This window comes from Gigantopelta aegis, chromosome 3 (assembly GCF_016097555.1).
Source record: "Gigantopelta aegis isolate Gae_Host chromosome 3, Gae_host_genome, whole genome shotgun sequence".
NCBI lineage: Eukaryota > Metazoa > Mollusca > Gastropoda > Neomphalida > Peltospiridae > Gigantopelta > Gigantopelta aegis.
In genome coordinates, this window is record NC_054701.1 from 12,044,796 (window position 1) to 12,060,828 (window position 16,033).

A 16,033-nucleotide genomic window follows, 5' to 3' on the forward strand; every position below is an offset into this window, starting at 1 on the left:
TTTACAGGACTACATTTTAGTATGTACCTTTGACATACAGTATTTATGTTGTGTCAGTTAGTACACATACTGGTGGTGGTATCTTAGACTGAGCTCATGTTAAAATATTTGTCTTTTCGACATGAATATCTTAAATTTACACTTTATTTATATTCATTTTGGAGAAAGTATTTTTTTTCCTATACATTTATGAAGCTTACACACAATTTGTCACTTGACTATATAGAGGAAAGATTTTACTTTTTGAACTTTGTGATATGTTACGGGTCAGGTCCATATACTACAGGGGCCTCATAAATGTAATAATTGTTCTGTATTAGCCAAAAGGAGACTATGTAGTTGGTCTAGTCAGACCAAAGTTCCAAAATTATTGCAGTGATGAGATTCTTTTTTTCTTTTTTGAAAAACATGGAATGCAAAGAAAATGTTGGTGTGTGTGTGTGTAATATATATATATATATATATATATATATGTCCTCATCTGCCTTGGTCCCTCCTCATTGGCAATGGTGTCTCCTCATTTGCCTTAGTTCCCGAAATGCTTTCCTTCACTCTTCAACTTTGCCCCAAAATGTTTTAAAACCCAGTCCTGCCACTCAATTAAGACCGACAAATCCTGTTTTTAAGAGAGATGGTGTGTCTCAATATTATTTCTGGTATGGATGGCGCTATTGTACCTACACAGGAAATCTGAATAATTTTGTTAATGTTGGTACCCAAATGTATACAGTATATATGTACATGTATATAATATTGCCTTACATTGTCCATAGGAGTTATGGTCACAAAGCTAAATAACTGTTGGTTTTAAATGCATTGTCGTGGTATATTGAACCTGCCAGGAAATGTATTGCATCCAGGAATATTGGATAATCCAGAGTGAGTTTTCCAAGTCTAGCCCTATCCCCTAGCCGTAACCTAATAACTAACAAACTAAACAAATAATTGGGAGCCATTTCATTTTTCATATAATATACTTCTTTTTTGATTCATACTTATTTTCTTGCCCTGTCACATTAAGGTTCAAGCACACTGTTCTGGGCATACAACATTGAAGATATCTTGGCTGTTCCTCCAGAGCAGTGGGTTAGTGGTTAGTGAGAAAGAAGTTGGTGTAGTGGTCTTACATCTACCCACTGAGTCGTTAAACTCACTTTACATTGGGACCCAATATGTTGATTGCATTTCAAAGTACATGCAGCCAGAATATTTTACGCCCAGAATGTAATGTCACTTGCTTATCGTCTATCCATTATAGCAGTTTGTAGATGGTTACTGGCAGATATGACTGACTGTCGCCTTTATGTACGTCTTATATTGAATACATCTCATTTCTGAGACTAACTCATTATTTTGTGTCTTTTACCATACATTTGTAGTTCATCTGTTGTAGTATTCCCAAATAAAATATTTTAAATAATAAATAATTATATATATTGCAGTGTCATCCCCTGCAATTAAGAAACTGTGTATGCTATAAAAAATAAGTATTGTGGAGAATTAAAACTATGGCTTTGTCAATTGCCATTGGGAATTGCAGGGGTTAAAGTGTATTACCCGTATAAAATACGTTTCTTCATTTTTTTTTTATCTATGCGATTTCAAAAAGTATTGTACAGTTGTTTTTCCAGATTGTTTCTGTTTTAATTTTTAAGGGTAATATTTCACGTTCACTTCAGAATAATTGATATTATATTTGCATTCATTGCATAATCAAATTGCTACTATACCCTAAGTGTTCAGTGAGTATGTGATGTTTAGATACAATTTACTAGCATTTTGTCACCTTCTAAAGCTTTATACGACTAGTTATACTGACCTGTTAACTGATTAATTGTACAATCTCTTTAGAATATTGAGTAGTATAACACGTAGGTGGATGCAGAGATGTGCACACGTCTTTTTGACATTTTGTATTCTATACAAAATTTAGCAAATAAAAAATTCGCACCCTCCGCTCTTTGAGAATTCTGTACCGTTTTAGCTTCGTTTTTCATATTCCTTTTTATTATTCACATAGTTCAAGATATTCAGGGAAATATAATCAGTATGACCCACGTGTGTCATAATGATTTCACGTGCACCACGAATGACGTAATTTTGTGAAGCGACGTCATAACTTAATGTAAACTCAGTGTAAACGCTTATAAAAAATGACGTCATTTCAAACGTTTTGACATGGTCCTAGCTTGTTATTCATAAAAATAATATTTTGGATAATGTTAATAATGAAGAAATTATAACACTCGCGTGTGAATCGTACTGATTTTACGAAACTCATGTCAGGATTCAGGATGCTCTCGCTCGGGTAATACAATAATCCTGACACTCGTTTCGTAAAATCAGTACTACACACAAGCTCATATAATAATCTCTATATCCACTCCTATTACAAACTATGTGAAATGTTGTGGAAAACAGTGTCACTGTCTGTTTTGACTAACTGATTATTTTGTTTTGGTTTTAAGTTTAATTTATTTGTCGGTTTTGATTTCGCTGCTGACAATGAATTAGTGTGGTATGCTTTGTGCATTGATCTTGTTCAGTGTCTTCCTTATTGCTCTCTGATTGCTTTTTGATATTGAAAATCTATGCAATCAAAGCTGTAATTTTTTACATGACGGCGCAGTGATAATTGAATGCAAATTGTGACAATGCGGCAGGAAACATTTTGTTTATTGATAGTAACGAAAGATATTATAAGCCTTTGTTATTGGCTGGTTGTAATATAATCTATTTTGCCTATTTATTGTTCTTAACATCAATTATTAAAAAATTCAACGAATAAAATATTTGTCACCTATAAGTGTTCTGTTTTTGCTTTATATGTTAAACATAACGAAATAAAATGTACTAGACATGTAGAGCATAATTATTTATCAATATTTGACTCCAATAGGACAGTTGATAGCATTCAGCAATACTAACTTGAATTTTTGTTGTTTCTTGGATCCAGTAAATGTTCAAGCACGCTATCCTGGTCAAACTACGCGGCTTTAGTTTAGTTTTTAATGGTCCATGAGAGAGAAGTCAAGAGTAGTGCCCTTACTAACCTCGTCATAAAGACAGTTAAACTCACTTGTTTAAAGGAAGGAAATGTGGTTTTTTAGCGACGCACTTAACGCATTTTATTTACGGTTAAATAAATGGCGTTGGACATATGGTTAAGGACCACAGATATTGAAAGAGGAAACCGCTGTTGCCACTTCATGGGCTACTGTTCGATTAGCAGCAAGGGATCTTTTATATGCACCATCCCATAGGATAGCTGGAGTGAAAAATAGCCCAATGGGCCCACCGACGGGGATCGATCCCAAACCGATCGCGCATCGAGCGAGCACTTTACCACTGGGCTACTCAGAGTGAGTGTTAACGACTCGGTGGGTAGGTGTAAAACTACACCCTTTTCTTTCAAAATAATCACTAACCATTAACCACTACCCTACTGTTCTGGACAAACAACCCAGGTATCTGAGGTGTGTGCCCACGGCCACGTTCCACGAAGCGATCTTAGCCCTAAGATCACCGTAATTGCACATCTAACATATACACTTAAGGTAATTTTAGTGCTAAGATCGCTTTGTGCAACAGGGCCCAGGACAGCGTGCTTGAACCTTAATTGGATATAAACACAACACTAAGTTGAAATGAAAAGTGCCATCAACTCTAGTGGCAAGCTAAACTCCCACCAAATATGTTTATAATATATTTTATTACCCCTTCAGAGAACACAAAACAAAACATACATGTAATATAAAGCCCATGACATTTTAATTCCAAAATACAATGATTTAGTCTGTGATAACTCTGCAATCCTAAAAGACTTCTTTCTTAAGCTGTATCCTAACCGGAAGCGAGCGATTATGTAAATTTTATTTCAATTTAATAATCCATATTGTCACATTAAATAAAATCCCTTCTGTCCCAAGTCCAAGCACTGGACTGAATGGACGTGCCTGAACCTTGAATACGATATGGGCACGTAGATGGAGAACGAGGCCAAGGTTCAGACGTATTTGAAGTTGACCATGTCATTGAGGAACTTGACGAAGAGTTGTTTGGGCACCGCCCCGTGGTACTTGTCAATCATCGCCTTGGCCTCGCCGTGTCGCCTCTTCTGGTGGTCAGCAAACACGGACTTCAGGTCCAGCTGCTCGTACAGAGACTTGATGGCCGCCACGCAGTCCGGGTCACTCTGTCCATAGTTGGCCTGCAACAACAAACACACCAAACATTTAATGAATGGTTCTATGTACCCAAACACTGCCATAGCCAGAGATGTCAAAGCCATGCCATGGCCCAATAAGTGGATTTAGGACACGACACTGCCATAGCCAGAGATGTCAAAGCCATGACATGGCCCAATAAGTGGATTTAGGACACGACACTGCCATAGCCAGAGATGTCAAAGCCATGCCATGGCCCAATACGTGGATTTAGGACACGACACTGCCATAGCCAGAGATGTCAAAGCCATGCCATGGTCCAATAAATGGATTTAGGACACGACACTGCCATAGCCAGAGATGTCAAAGCCATGACATGGCCCAATAAGTGGATTTAGGACACGACACTGCCATAGCCAGAGATGTCAAAGCCATGACATGGCCCAATAAGTGGATTTAGGACACGACACTGCCATAGCCAAAGATGTCAAAGCCATGACATGGCCCAATAAGTGGATTTAGGACTTTATATTGGTGGATGGGGTGGCAAATATATTGTCTATTAGTTATGCTACGTGGCGAAAATACATAACTTAGCAGGGGGGATAGGTGTGATGGGGACATTACACCCACGAATCCCCTCTGACTAAGCCAGTGGGACTCGTCCCTCTTCCCCGCATCACCATTACAATTTTCCTACGACCCATACATTCTACATTTATTTCGATGGGGTGTGTTCTTTGATTCACAACCTCCCCACTCTGAAATGATCTCTAACAGGTTTTGCAGCAGTCTACTGAAAGGCTGACAGTTGGTGTGGGGGAGTGGCAGGATAAAATCTATATCATAATGTATTTGTTCAAATAAAGATGAAATAATTTAAATTCTAATACACAGAAGGGGTGATACTTTTTATACTTCCTTGCTTAAGGTTTAGATGCGACTACACATAATAAATTAAAAGTGAATAATAATGTTGTTATTTAAGCAAACACTCGTAACTTGTTGGAGTATCTAAACTGTTGCCAGTGTTGTTAACAGGTACAGGTGGTCTACCTTCAGTGTGTTTAATTGTCTCTGGGAGGATCTCGTCAGTGCCTGTCCAAACAGCCACGTACACCGACCTTCCTGGATGTCGGTTCCCATCTTCTCTCCGTAGAAATCCATGTAGTCGTTCTGCAATAACAGAGAAATAGTTGTTAACTGTTGGTTCCATGATGGTTCAGTTTTACCAATTAATGTGGGATACGTATATTTCTGTATGCAGATAAGATTGCGTTACCTTGTAACAACACCTATAGTCCGTCCCATCATTCTATAAAAAAAAGTTTTATGTAAATAATTTCAGTTTGGTTGGACCTAAATATAAAAGAAAAAGTGTTTTGGAAATAACTTTAAGTAATAATATAATGATTTAAGGTCACTTTATCAGTCGGGAGGCGCCATATTTAAATGTGTAAACACTTTAGGCTAGCCAATATGAATATTATACTATTTGTTAATCTGTTGTTGGTTTTTAAAAGAGAAGCGATAACGATATAGATATACTTGTACGTAAATTCCTAAGAAAAAAAAAAAAAAAAAAAAAAAAAAAATGGCATACATGTATTCTACATCTTAGATTTCCTACTGGTTTTCATACAAAAATGTGCCCGTTCTTGTTAATCTTGGGTTACATAATGGGAACATTTTTAGTTTCAAACGATTTTCACATCCAAAAAAGCTGAAGTGTTAATAGTGTGTGTGTGTGTGTGTGTGTGTGTGTGTGTGTGTGTGTGTGTGATTAAACATTTGTTCGTTCATTCCTACATGTATTCGAACAAGACATTAATGTACCCTTTCTTACTAAACCTGTTTTACAAGAGGGACGTGAGTTAAACAATAATGTACCTTTCTCACTAAATTCGTTTTACAAAAGAGACGTGAAATAAACAATAATGTACCCTTTCTCACTAAATTCGTTTTACAAGAAGAAGAATAGTTAAACAATAGTGTACCTGATCTTGTTGCCAGTGCCCGATGTACTGGAAAATTCGTTCCACATCCTCATAATCCTGATCGTCTGTTATTCCAGACTACAAAACAGACGACATTAATATGGTAACTTAGTATTTGTACGTCCACAGACAGACATACAGACACACGGAAGACATTAATATGGTGACTTAATCAGTATTTGTACGTCCAAAGACAGACACACAGACAAATGGAAGATATTAATATGGTGACTTAATCAGTATTTGTACGTCCAAAGACAGATACACAGACAAATGGAAGACATTAATATGGTGACTTAATCAGTATTTACCGGCCTCGGTGGCGTCGTGGCAGGCCATCGGTCTACAGGCTGGTAGGTACTGGGTTCGGATCTCAGTCGAGGCATGGGATTTTTAATCGAGATACCGACTCCAAACCCTGAGTGAGTGCTCCGCAAGGCTCAATGTGTAGGTGTAAACCACTTGCACCGACCAGTGATCCATAACTGGTTCAACAAAGGCCATGGTTTGTGCTATCCTGCCTGTGGGAAGCGCAAATAAAAGATCCCTTGCTGCCTGTCGTAAAAAAGAGTAGCCTATGTGGCGACAGCGGGTTTCCTCTAAAAACAGTGTCAGAATGACCATATGTTTGACGTCCAATAGCCGATGAAAAGATTAAAAATCAATGTGCTCTAGCGGCGTCGTTAAATAAAACAAAGTTTACTTTACTTTAATCAGTATTTGTACGTCCAAAGACAGACACACAGACAAATGGAAGACATTAATATGGTAACTTAATCAGTATTTGTACGTCCAAAGACAGACACACAGACAAATGGAAGACATTAATATGGTAACTTAGTCAGTATTTGTACGTCCAAAGACAGACACACAGACAAATGGAAGACATTAATATGGTAACTTAGTCAGTATTTGTACGTCCAAAGACAGACACACAGACAAATGGAAGACATTAATATGGTGACTTAATCAGTATTTGTACGTCCAAAGACAGACACACAGACAAATGGAAGACATTAATATGGTAACTTAGTATTTGTACGTCCACAGACAGACACACAGACAAATGGAAGACATTAATATGGTAACTTAGTCAGTATTTGTACGTCCAAAGACAGACACACAGACAAATGGAAGACATTAATATGGTAACTTAGTCAGTATTTGTACGTCCAAAGACAGACACACAGACAAATGGAAGACATTAATATGGTGACTTAATCAGTATTTTTACGTCCAAAGACAGACACACAGACAAATGGAAGACATTAATATGGTAACTTAGTATTTGTACGTCCACAGACAGACACACAGACAAATGGAAGACATTAATATGGTAACTTAGTCAGTATTTGTACGTCCAAAGACAGACACACAGATACAGATAAACAGACAGAAAAGTTAAAAGTTAAAGGTTGTTTTGTGTAACGACACCACTAGAGCACATTGATTTATTAATCATCGACTATTGGATATATATATAGTATTAGAGAGGAAATCAGCGACATTTTCCCATTAATAGCAAAGGGTCTTTTATATGCACCATCCCACAGACAGGATGGCGCATACCACGGCCTTTGATATACATGTACCATCCCACAGACAGGATGGCGCATACTACGGCCTTTGATATACATGTACCATCCCACAGACAGGGTGGCGCATACCACGGCCTTTGATATACATGTACCATCCCACAGACAGGATGGCGCATACCACGGCCTTTGATATACATGTACCATCCCACAGACAGGATGGCGCATACCACGGCCTTTGATATACATGTACCATCCCACAGACAGGATGGCGCATACCACGGCCTTTGATATACATGTACCAGTCGTATGGCTAGAATGGGAAATAGCTCACGCATCAGCCAAGGGTTTTACCACTGGACTACGCCCGTTCCTTGTACGTCCAAAGACTGACATACCGATACACAGACAGACAGAAAGACAGATGGATAAATTGTAAGATATATAATGTATGCGAGTAATAATAAAATGAGTACACAATAAATGTTGGCTCACCAGACTCATAGCGAACGCGAGAGGCAGACACATGTAGACACTGGACTTCACTTTATTCAGTGATTCGCATTTCTCGCTGGTGATGTCTCTCCAGTCGGATTTCATGTCTTGACAAACAGCTACGAATTCCCAGAAAGTTGACTGAAATAGAAACAAAAGTCAACAGTCACAGAAAAGAGATATATTTCATTGAGATGCATAGTTCTGACGAATCCTATCTTTGATAACCAGGGCGTCTCGAGATATCAAAATGCCCTTCTTGGTTCAGAATTTCCCTTTTCACCAAGCTAGGAACTCTCCTATATGATCCCCCCCCCCCCCCCCATTGTTCCTACCTAGTTACTGTAAGCTAGGTACGCCGCTGGTAACTAGTAGGCTGGAATTTCATCATCGATCATCAGTTTTCCCCAATCAGTTAGAATTGTACGTACATAAGAATGAGTTCAATTATAAACGTCATGCAGGGGCGGATTATGTTTTAGGTAAGGGGGGGGGGGGGGATTCCGAAACAATATGTAAATATTTATAATTTGAAATTATACATTTTACGTGGACATCAATTTAGATCTACGTGGTGTTTTTTGTTTTTTGTTTTTTTTTAGCCGGGGGGGGGGGGGGGGGAGGTCCGTGCAACTGGAGAAAACCCCATAATCCGCCCCTGCCATGTACCTGTATTGTCGTGTTCACAGGAAACGATCCTACAAATTGCTAATTTCATTCATAACTATTTAATATTCTTTTCTTTATGTACACATAAAAACAAACACCAACTACAACATACATGCATCCATATGAATTCCAGCATTAATATTAATCTGAAGGAACAATTACAGTTAAAAACTTTCCTCACACAACCGATTATGAATTTTTATAATCGATAATCACATAGGTAGAAGCAAACCGATCAATGTTTGATTATAGTCGTTCATCGGAACATCGCTAGTGGACTACTGATACACATGTTACTGCTGTCAGTAACTGAGGCAGTACGTACATCGGTGAAGTACTGGAACAGTCGCACGTAGCAAGGCGATTTGCCAAAGTGTTTCTTCAGTAGTTTGTAGACCGTGCAGTAGTAGAAGCCACAGTCGAGAGTCACCATGCTGCCCACACCTTCCTGAAAAATGTCAGACTTCTGTCAAATACACAGCTATACATGATCGTAATTGACGATCAATGCAACTACATCTACACGATAAATACTATTAACACATTCAACACAGTTACTAATATACATACATACATACATACACACACGCACGCGCACGCACACACCACACAAATACATACATACACGGACATACATACATACATACAGAGACACACATACGCACGCACAGACACACACACATACACACACATACATACATACATACATACATACATACATAGTTTTAAATGAAATTATTTGGATATAATTATTTTAGGCATGCATTTCTTTACATTTAATTTAACAAATATGTTGGGTCAATGCAGGAATATCATATCGAAATACTATATATAGTTATCACATATGAAGTTACTTACACATGTATACCACGTTGGTTTACCCTCTCTGACAGCCACACAATATAACATATGAAGTTGCTTACACATGTATACCACGTTGGTTTACCCTCTCTGACAGCCACACAATATAACATATGAAGTTACTTACACATGTATACCACGTTGGTTTAGCCTCTGTAAGCCACACAATATAACATATGGAGCTACTTACACATGTATACCACGTTGGTTTACCCTCTCTGACAGCCACACAATATTACATAATACATATGAAGTTACTTACACATGTGTACCACGTTGGTTTACCCTCTTTGACAGCCACACAATATAACATATGGAGCTACTTACACACGTGTACCACGTTGGTTTACCCTCTCTGACAGACACACAATATAACATATGGAGCTACTTACACATGTATGCCACGTTGGTTTACCCTCTCTGACAGCCACACAGTATAACATGTGGAGCTACTTACACATGTATACCACGTTGGTTTACCCTCTCTGACAGCCACACAATATAACATATGGAGCTACTTACAAATGTATGCCACGTTGGTTTACCCTCTCTGACAGTCTGTCCGTCTATCGTGTCATCACCCATCAGACCAGCATTCTTCCACTAAAGCATTATAACAATAAAAAACATCAATATATACAATAGTGCGGAACAGTGGTGGAGAGTGACTTGCAGACAAATACACACAAACAACTAATATAAGGAGCATTATATATGTACGTATCATTAATTTGCTTGTACAAGTAATTGTTTTCTAAATCGGTTCGCCTGTTGTAATACTTTGCCAAGATTATTTATCTCCTTATTGTTTTCAGTTGTTAAGAGTTGTATCATTTTGAAGAAACTGGGTTGGTTGAAATAGTATTTTTTTAAATACACCTCTTTCTTAATATTTCATATCGTGGACGCTAAAGGATAAAATGAAACTCATCCTCAATCTCATTAATGTTACATAATGTACATATCCTTTGTGTTCTCTCACTATTTTTGTATCTGCCAGCTTCAATATTTAATCTATGTGCAAAAATTCTCATTTTAGTTATTTCTTTTAAATTACGTAAGTCAAATGGTTTTGTTAGATATGTTTGTAATTTATATCCTTTTAATAACCGTTATTGTACTGTAGCATTTTTCTTTCTTTAATTATATGATAACAACTAATATGGATATCGGTCGATTGCCATATATAACTTAGTCCAAGCGTATCTAATTCTTGTTTAATATTCATTAACCAAGTATATCCAAACTGATACATTTCTTCATATATAGCTTTTAAGATGCCGTTACTGGTGCTACCAAGTTTTAGCCAATATTTAAAAATTCGCATTTTTCTTATAATAGCAAGCGGAAATCGTCCCAATTCGCTATAAACAAAATAATTACAAATTCTTTTATGTACACCCAATACTCTCTTACAGAATTGTATATGCACGTTTTCAATTTCGTGAGCTGAGTGAAATCCCTAGATTTCAGATCCGTAACTGAGAACACTATTGACATAAATATCAAAAACAGCTAACATTGTTTCAGTGTTAAAAAATTCTTATTACAAATATTTGTGATCCAATATTGGGATTTACGTCCTTGTTCAGCAAGTCTTTTTTTGTGCGCACAATAAAATTTCCCATTATAAAAGAGTAATAATCCAAGAAAATTAAATTCGTCTACAACCTCTAATTGATTACCATTATATGTCCATTTCTCGTTACTTCTTAGCTTCCCCCGTTTCTAAAGACAACTAGTTTAGTTTTATTCGTATTAACGGTAAGATCCCATTTGCTGGTGTAATTTGCGGGTGCATTTAACATTGATTGTAAACCATCAGCGTACATTATTAAAAAATATATTTAACATTTGTATTTCAACGTATGGTCAATTGTCTGATATGAACTGCATTTCACAATCGTTAACGTATATAGAAAACAATATTGGTGATAAAACTTCTCCTTGCAATAGACCATTTTTACAAACGAAATCTCCCAAACTATGTTGTTATATTTCACAAAACATTTAATATTGTAATATAGAGATCTTATAACAGTATAAAATAGTTCCTACTATGCCCTTTTGAATAAGTTTATACCACAAATTCTGTCTGTTTACAAAATCAAAAGCCTTTTTCATAGTCTACACAACAGCAATATAGCCGTTTCTAATTTTTCAGAATTCGATTTATTAGACATTATAATACAAAAATAGCATCGGTAGCGAACATCTGTTTTCTAAAACCAAACTGCGCCTCGATAATTAAGTTGTTTCGTTCATCACAAGTTAGAAACTATTAATATGGATCTGAACAACTTTCCTGAGCAGCTCACTTGGGTGATCCCTCTATCGTTCTGATCACCTTTCTTAACACCAGGTACAATGCAACATAGTGCCCATAGATACACGGATTTTATCATTAAATACAATTAGAGATTGACAAACAGGCATACAAAAAGGATATTTGCTGAGAGTTCTTAACGTGTGTACAAACATTGACCGACTATTTATATGAATTGTGTAATAAAATGATGTTTTTTAACAGACACGGAATGGTAAACTAAAAACTATCATAGACGTATCATGTATCACGAGGTACATGGATCCTCATTAATATTTATAAACACTACACGGTAATGTCTAGGCCATGGTTGAAACCATTTCGCGTGGTCAATCTTTAGCTTGGAGATGCACACGGCCTGTGAGTTAATCCGTTTTACGGAATGAAACAAACAAAACGTAGTCATTAGCCTATGCAATACAGTATGAGTGCTGACAAAATGTACAGACATTATTCGACCACCTTATCAGAACTAGTCCAATAATTGTGAACTGAATAAAATCGCTTGCTGTTACTAATAGTCATCATACTTGCGATTGTGAATGTAAGAATTATGATTCTATCAAATAAATTTGTTCCTTGCTTGTTTGTTTTGGTTAACGACACCACTAGAGCACGATGATTTATTAATTATCGGCTACTGGATGTCAAACATTTGGTAATTTTGACAAATAGTCTTAGGAAACCCGCTACATTGTTTTTCATTAGTAGCAAGGGATCTTTTATGTGCACTTTCCCACAGACAGGAAAGCACATACCACGGCCTTTGACCAGTTTTGGTGCACTAGTTGGAACGAGAAAAACCCAGAACAGTTGAATGGATCCACCGAGGCGGTTCGATCCTGTAATGCAAGCCCCTCAAGCGAACACTCAACCGACTGATTGGTGTATCATATGCTTAGATAGAAAACCTACAGAAGTTAGAAACATTTGACAAACGATCTTACGATTTCCACACACCAGCCCAGCACTCTGGCCAGATGGAGCTCCTCGTCAGTGCACTGTGGACAGAGGTGTTTGTAAAACGTCACCACCATCTGACCGTAGAACGGGTAGACGTTCGTGTTGGTGTACTCTAACGCCTGGAGAGAAATATAATCATCTGTAGTATACGTTCAACCATCAACCATTTAACAAGTGCTTAAGTCAGCAAAGGTTCAAGTCACTCTAGGTTCAGAGAGAGAGAGAGAGAGAGAGAGAGAGAGAGAGAGAGAGAGAGAGAGAGAGAGAGAGAGAGAGAGAGAGAGAGAGAGAGAGAGAGAGAGAGCATTAATTCGTGAAAAACAAAACCTTCGTGACAAAGTAATTAATAATATATTATCCATGGCAAAACGGATTTTATTTGTGTCAGGCATAAGCGTACGAGACAGGGTGGCTGGGAGGGGGTGGGGTGGGGGTGGGGGGTGCAATACCTCAAATTGGGGCAAACATTATACAGATATTCGGGCGAAATGAGACCTTTTTACCATGTATTTCCAGCAAACTACCATAAAAATCCATGTAAAATGAATAGCGATTCGTTTGCAACCATAAATAGCTGTTGTAGTAATTATAATATGAATAAATGTTGTTATCTAGATTCTGGCATTTCTGTTTAATTCGGGCAAATGTCAGCCTGTTCCCCCACCCCACTCCCTGCAAAAATGGGAGCCCGTGCTTCTATAGTGTCAGTCCTAAATTTAAATTATAGTAGCAGTTAGATCAGCAAGCCAATACTAGCATTTCATACAAGTGGACCGGCCTCGGTGGCGTCGTGGTTGGGCCATCGGTCTACAGGCTGGTAGGTACTGGGTTCGGATCCAAGTCGTGGCATGGGATTTTTAATCCAGATACCGCCTCTAAACCCTGGATGAGTGCTCCGCAAGGCTCAATAGGTAGGTGTAAACCACTTGCACCGACCAGTGATCCATAACTGGTTCAACAAAGGCCGTGGTTTGTGCTATCCTACCTGTGGGAAGCGCAAATAAGAGATCCCTTGCTGCTAATCGGAAAGAGTAGCCCATGTAGTGGCGACAGCGGGTTTCCTCTCAAAATCTTTGTGGTCCTTAACCATATGTCTGACGCCATATAACCGTAAATACAATGTGTTGAGTGCGTCGTTAAATAAAACATTTCTTTCTTTTTCATACGAGTGTGGCAATGATTGTCATATTTTCATATCAAAAATATTTAATTTAATTAATAAGTTGCCATGCAATAATTTACCTTCTTGAACCATTTTCTGGCTACGACGACATCATCATTCATGAGTTCAGGGCCGGTAATGTAGTCCAACAGGGTAGGTAACACCTCCATGAATTTTTTAGTTTCGTGCTCTGTTGCCATATTGAGCTTTAAAGATAAAGTACCAGAAACGTACGCTGTATAATCTATAATATAAAACGCAAGACCTTTTAACACTTTCTGACCATTCTGATCGCTTCTCTTCATTTGATCTGTACAACTGATTGCGTTCTTTGTACTTACCCGATGTAGCGTGGATCGTGTTAAGCCCAGGTTCAATCGACTAACGTACACAGATCGTGGTTATATGCAGTCTCTTTATCCCTTTCAGTTTTAGTCAATTTAGAAACTGAGTTTTAATTTTTGTGCAGACTTTTAATTTTTCTGCTGTACTGTAGTCTCGGCTAACGAAGGCTGGTCGTATTTTGGGAGAAAAGCCATCACACCCTATCTAAACAGACACAATCTAATATCATATATATGTATATAACGCAGAAATATTAATCTTAATGCTTTTAAGATAATTTTTAAATGAAAAGTATGATAAACTTAAACATTAATATATTGTTATATAAATCCTATAAAATGAATTATTCGTTTATCCATTTTTTATAATCACTGTTTCAAGTCTACCATTATTATTATTATTATTATTATTATTATTATTATTATTATTATTTTAAAACTATTTGGTTGATTTCTTTATTTGTAGTTAGGTCTTTACAGATATGTTTTTATGGTTTGCTATAAATGTTCTTAATAATCACTGCACACTATATATCATTAATCGAATCAGAAAAGACGGCCGGTAGCTGACCCTGAATAAAATGTATAGTGTGTGTGTGAGTGTACGGAGATAATAGCAGTTCAGAGTATTATTTTAAGGGCATTTTATAAAATTAAAGGATTTGAATTATATTAAATGAAAAATACAAAACATTAAAACTTGAGATTTTAAACTGACTAAAACTGAAAGGGGGTAAACAAATTGATTGGTAGATCCATATTGGGTTTCCATTCTTTCATTAGATAGTCATGTCGTGGAGAGAGAGAGAGAGAGAGAGAGAGAGAGAGAGAGAGAGAGAGAGAGAGAGAGAGAGAGAGAGAGAGAGAGAGAGAGAGAGAGAGAGAGAGACATATATACTTAACTCCAAAAGAAACGCGAACATTTTAAAATATTAAAAAACCCACATTTGAATAAACTATGTACAAATCGATTAAGTTGACCAATAGCCATCTTGTCAGCGTATCCAATTCCACATAACGCATGAAAAAAACGAGTACAGTGTGACGTCACGCACGTGCTGAAATTGACGACCAAAATCGATCTGGAATGCAAAACGGGTGGATCATGAAAGATGCGAATTGCACGTGAAACACTACCAGGCCTGGGATAAGAGAAAGCCAGACAGCAATGTTCAACTCATTTTACGAGTAGCGATACAAGATGAGACGAGAGCTGATTCCAGACAGAGCTTTGGGGAATTTGGAGGCCGGAATGGATGCCAGGCAGGTTGGCACGTGCTTTCGGTGTCCATGTCTCGACAATCAACCGTCTCATAGACCGATTTCTACAGAACAACAACGTCGTCGACCGTCCACGTAGCGGCCGTCCCAGAGTGACGTCACAGCGCCAGTACCGTTACATCGTCCGAACTCACATGCGTGATCGGTTCGTACCAGCCACCACAACAGCCCGGCAGACAGTGGAACCCACAACCGCCCCGTTTCCTACACCACGGTACGACGTCGTCTGATCGC

The 16,033-nt window shown here is 37.7% G+C and overlaps 1 protein-coding gene across 1 annotated transcript in view; it reads right to left on the bottom strand.

Annotated features, from left to right (window-relative positions):
- Window positions 1-3,755: 3,755 nt before the first annotated feature.
- The window catches only part of LOC121369473 (farnesyl pyrophosphate synthase-like), a 13,759-nt gene continuing 1,481 nt past the window's right edge, over window positions 3,756-16,033 (bottom strand). The window contains exons 2-9 of the mRNA XM_041494577.1: window positions 14,255-14,380; window positions 12,997-13,131; window positions 10,246-10,326; window positions 9,188-9,310; window positions 8,194-8,334; window positions 6,164-6,241; window positions 5,223-5,342; window positions 3,756-4,210 (exon numbers count right to left, since the gene is read on the bottom strand). Coding sequence (XP_041350511.1) covers window positions 4,007-4,210; window positions 5,223-5,342; window positions 6,164-6,241; window positions 8,194-8,334; window positions 9,188-9,310; window positions 10,246-10,326; window positions 12,997-13,131; window positions 14,255-14,374 — 1,002 coding nt within the window. The 5' untranslated portion in view covers window positions 14,375-14,380 and the 3' untranslated portion in view covers window positions 3,756-4,006. The remainder of the gene's footprint in view (window positions 4,211-5,222; window positions 5,343-6,163; window positions 6,242-8,193; window positions 8,335-9,187; window positions 9,311-10,245; window positions 10,327-12,996; window positions 13,132-14,254; window positions 14,381-16,033) is intronic.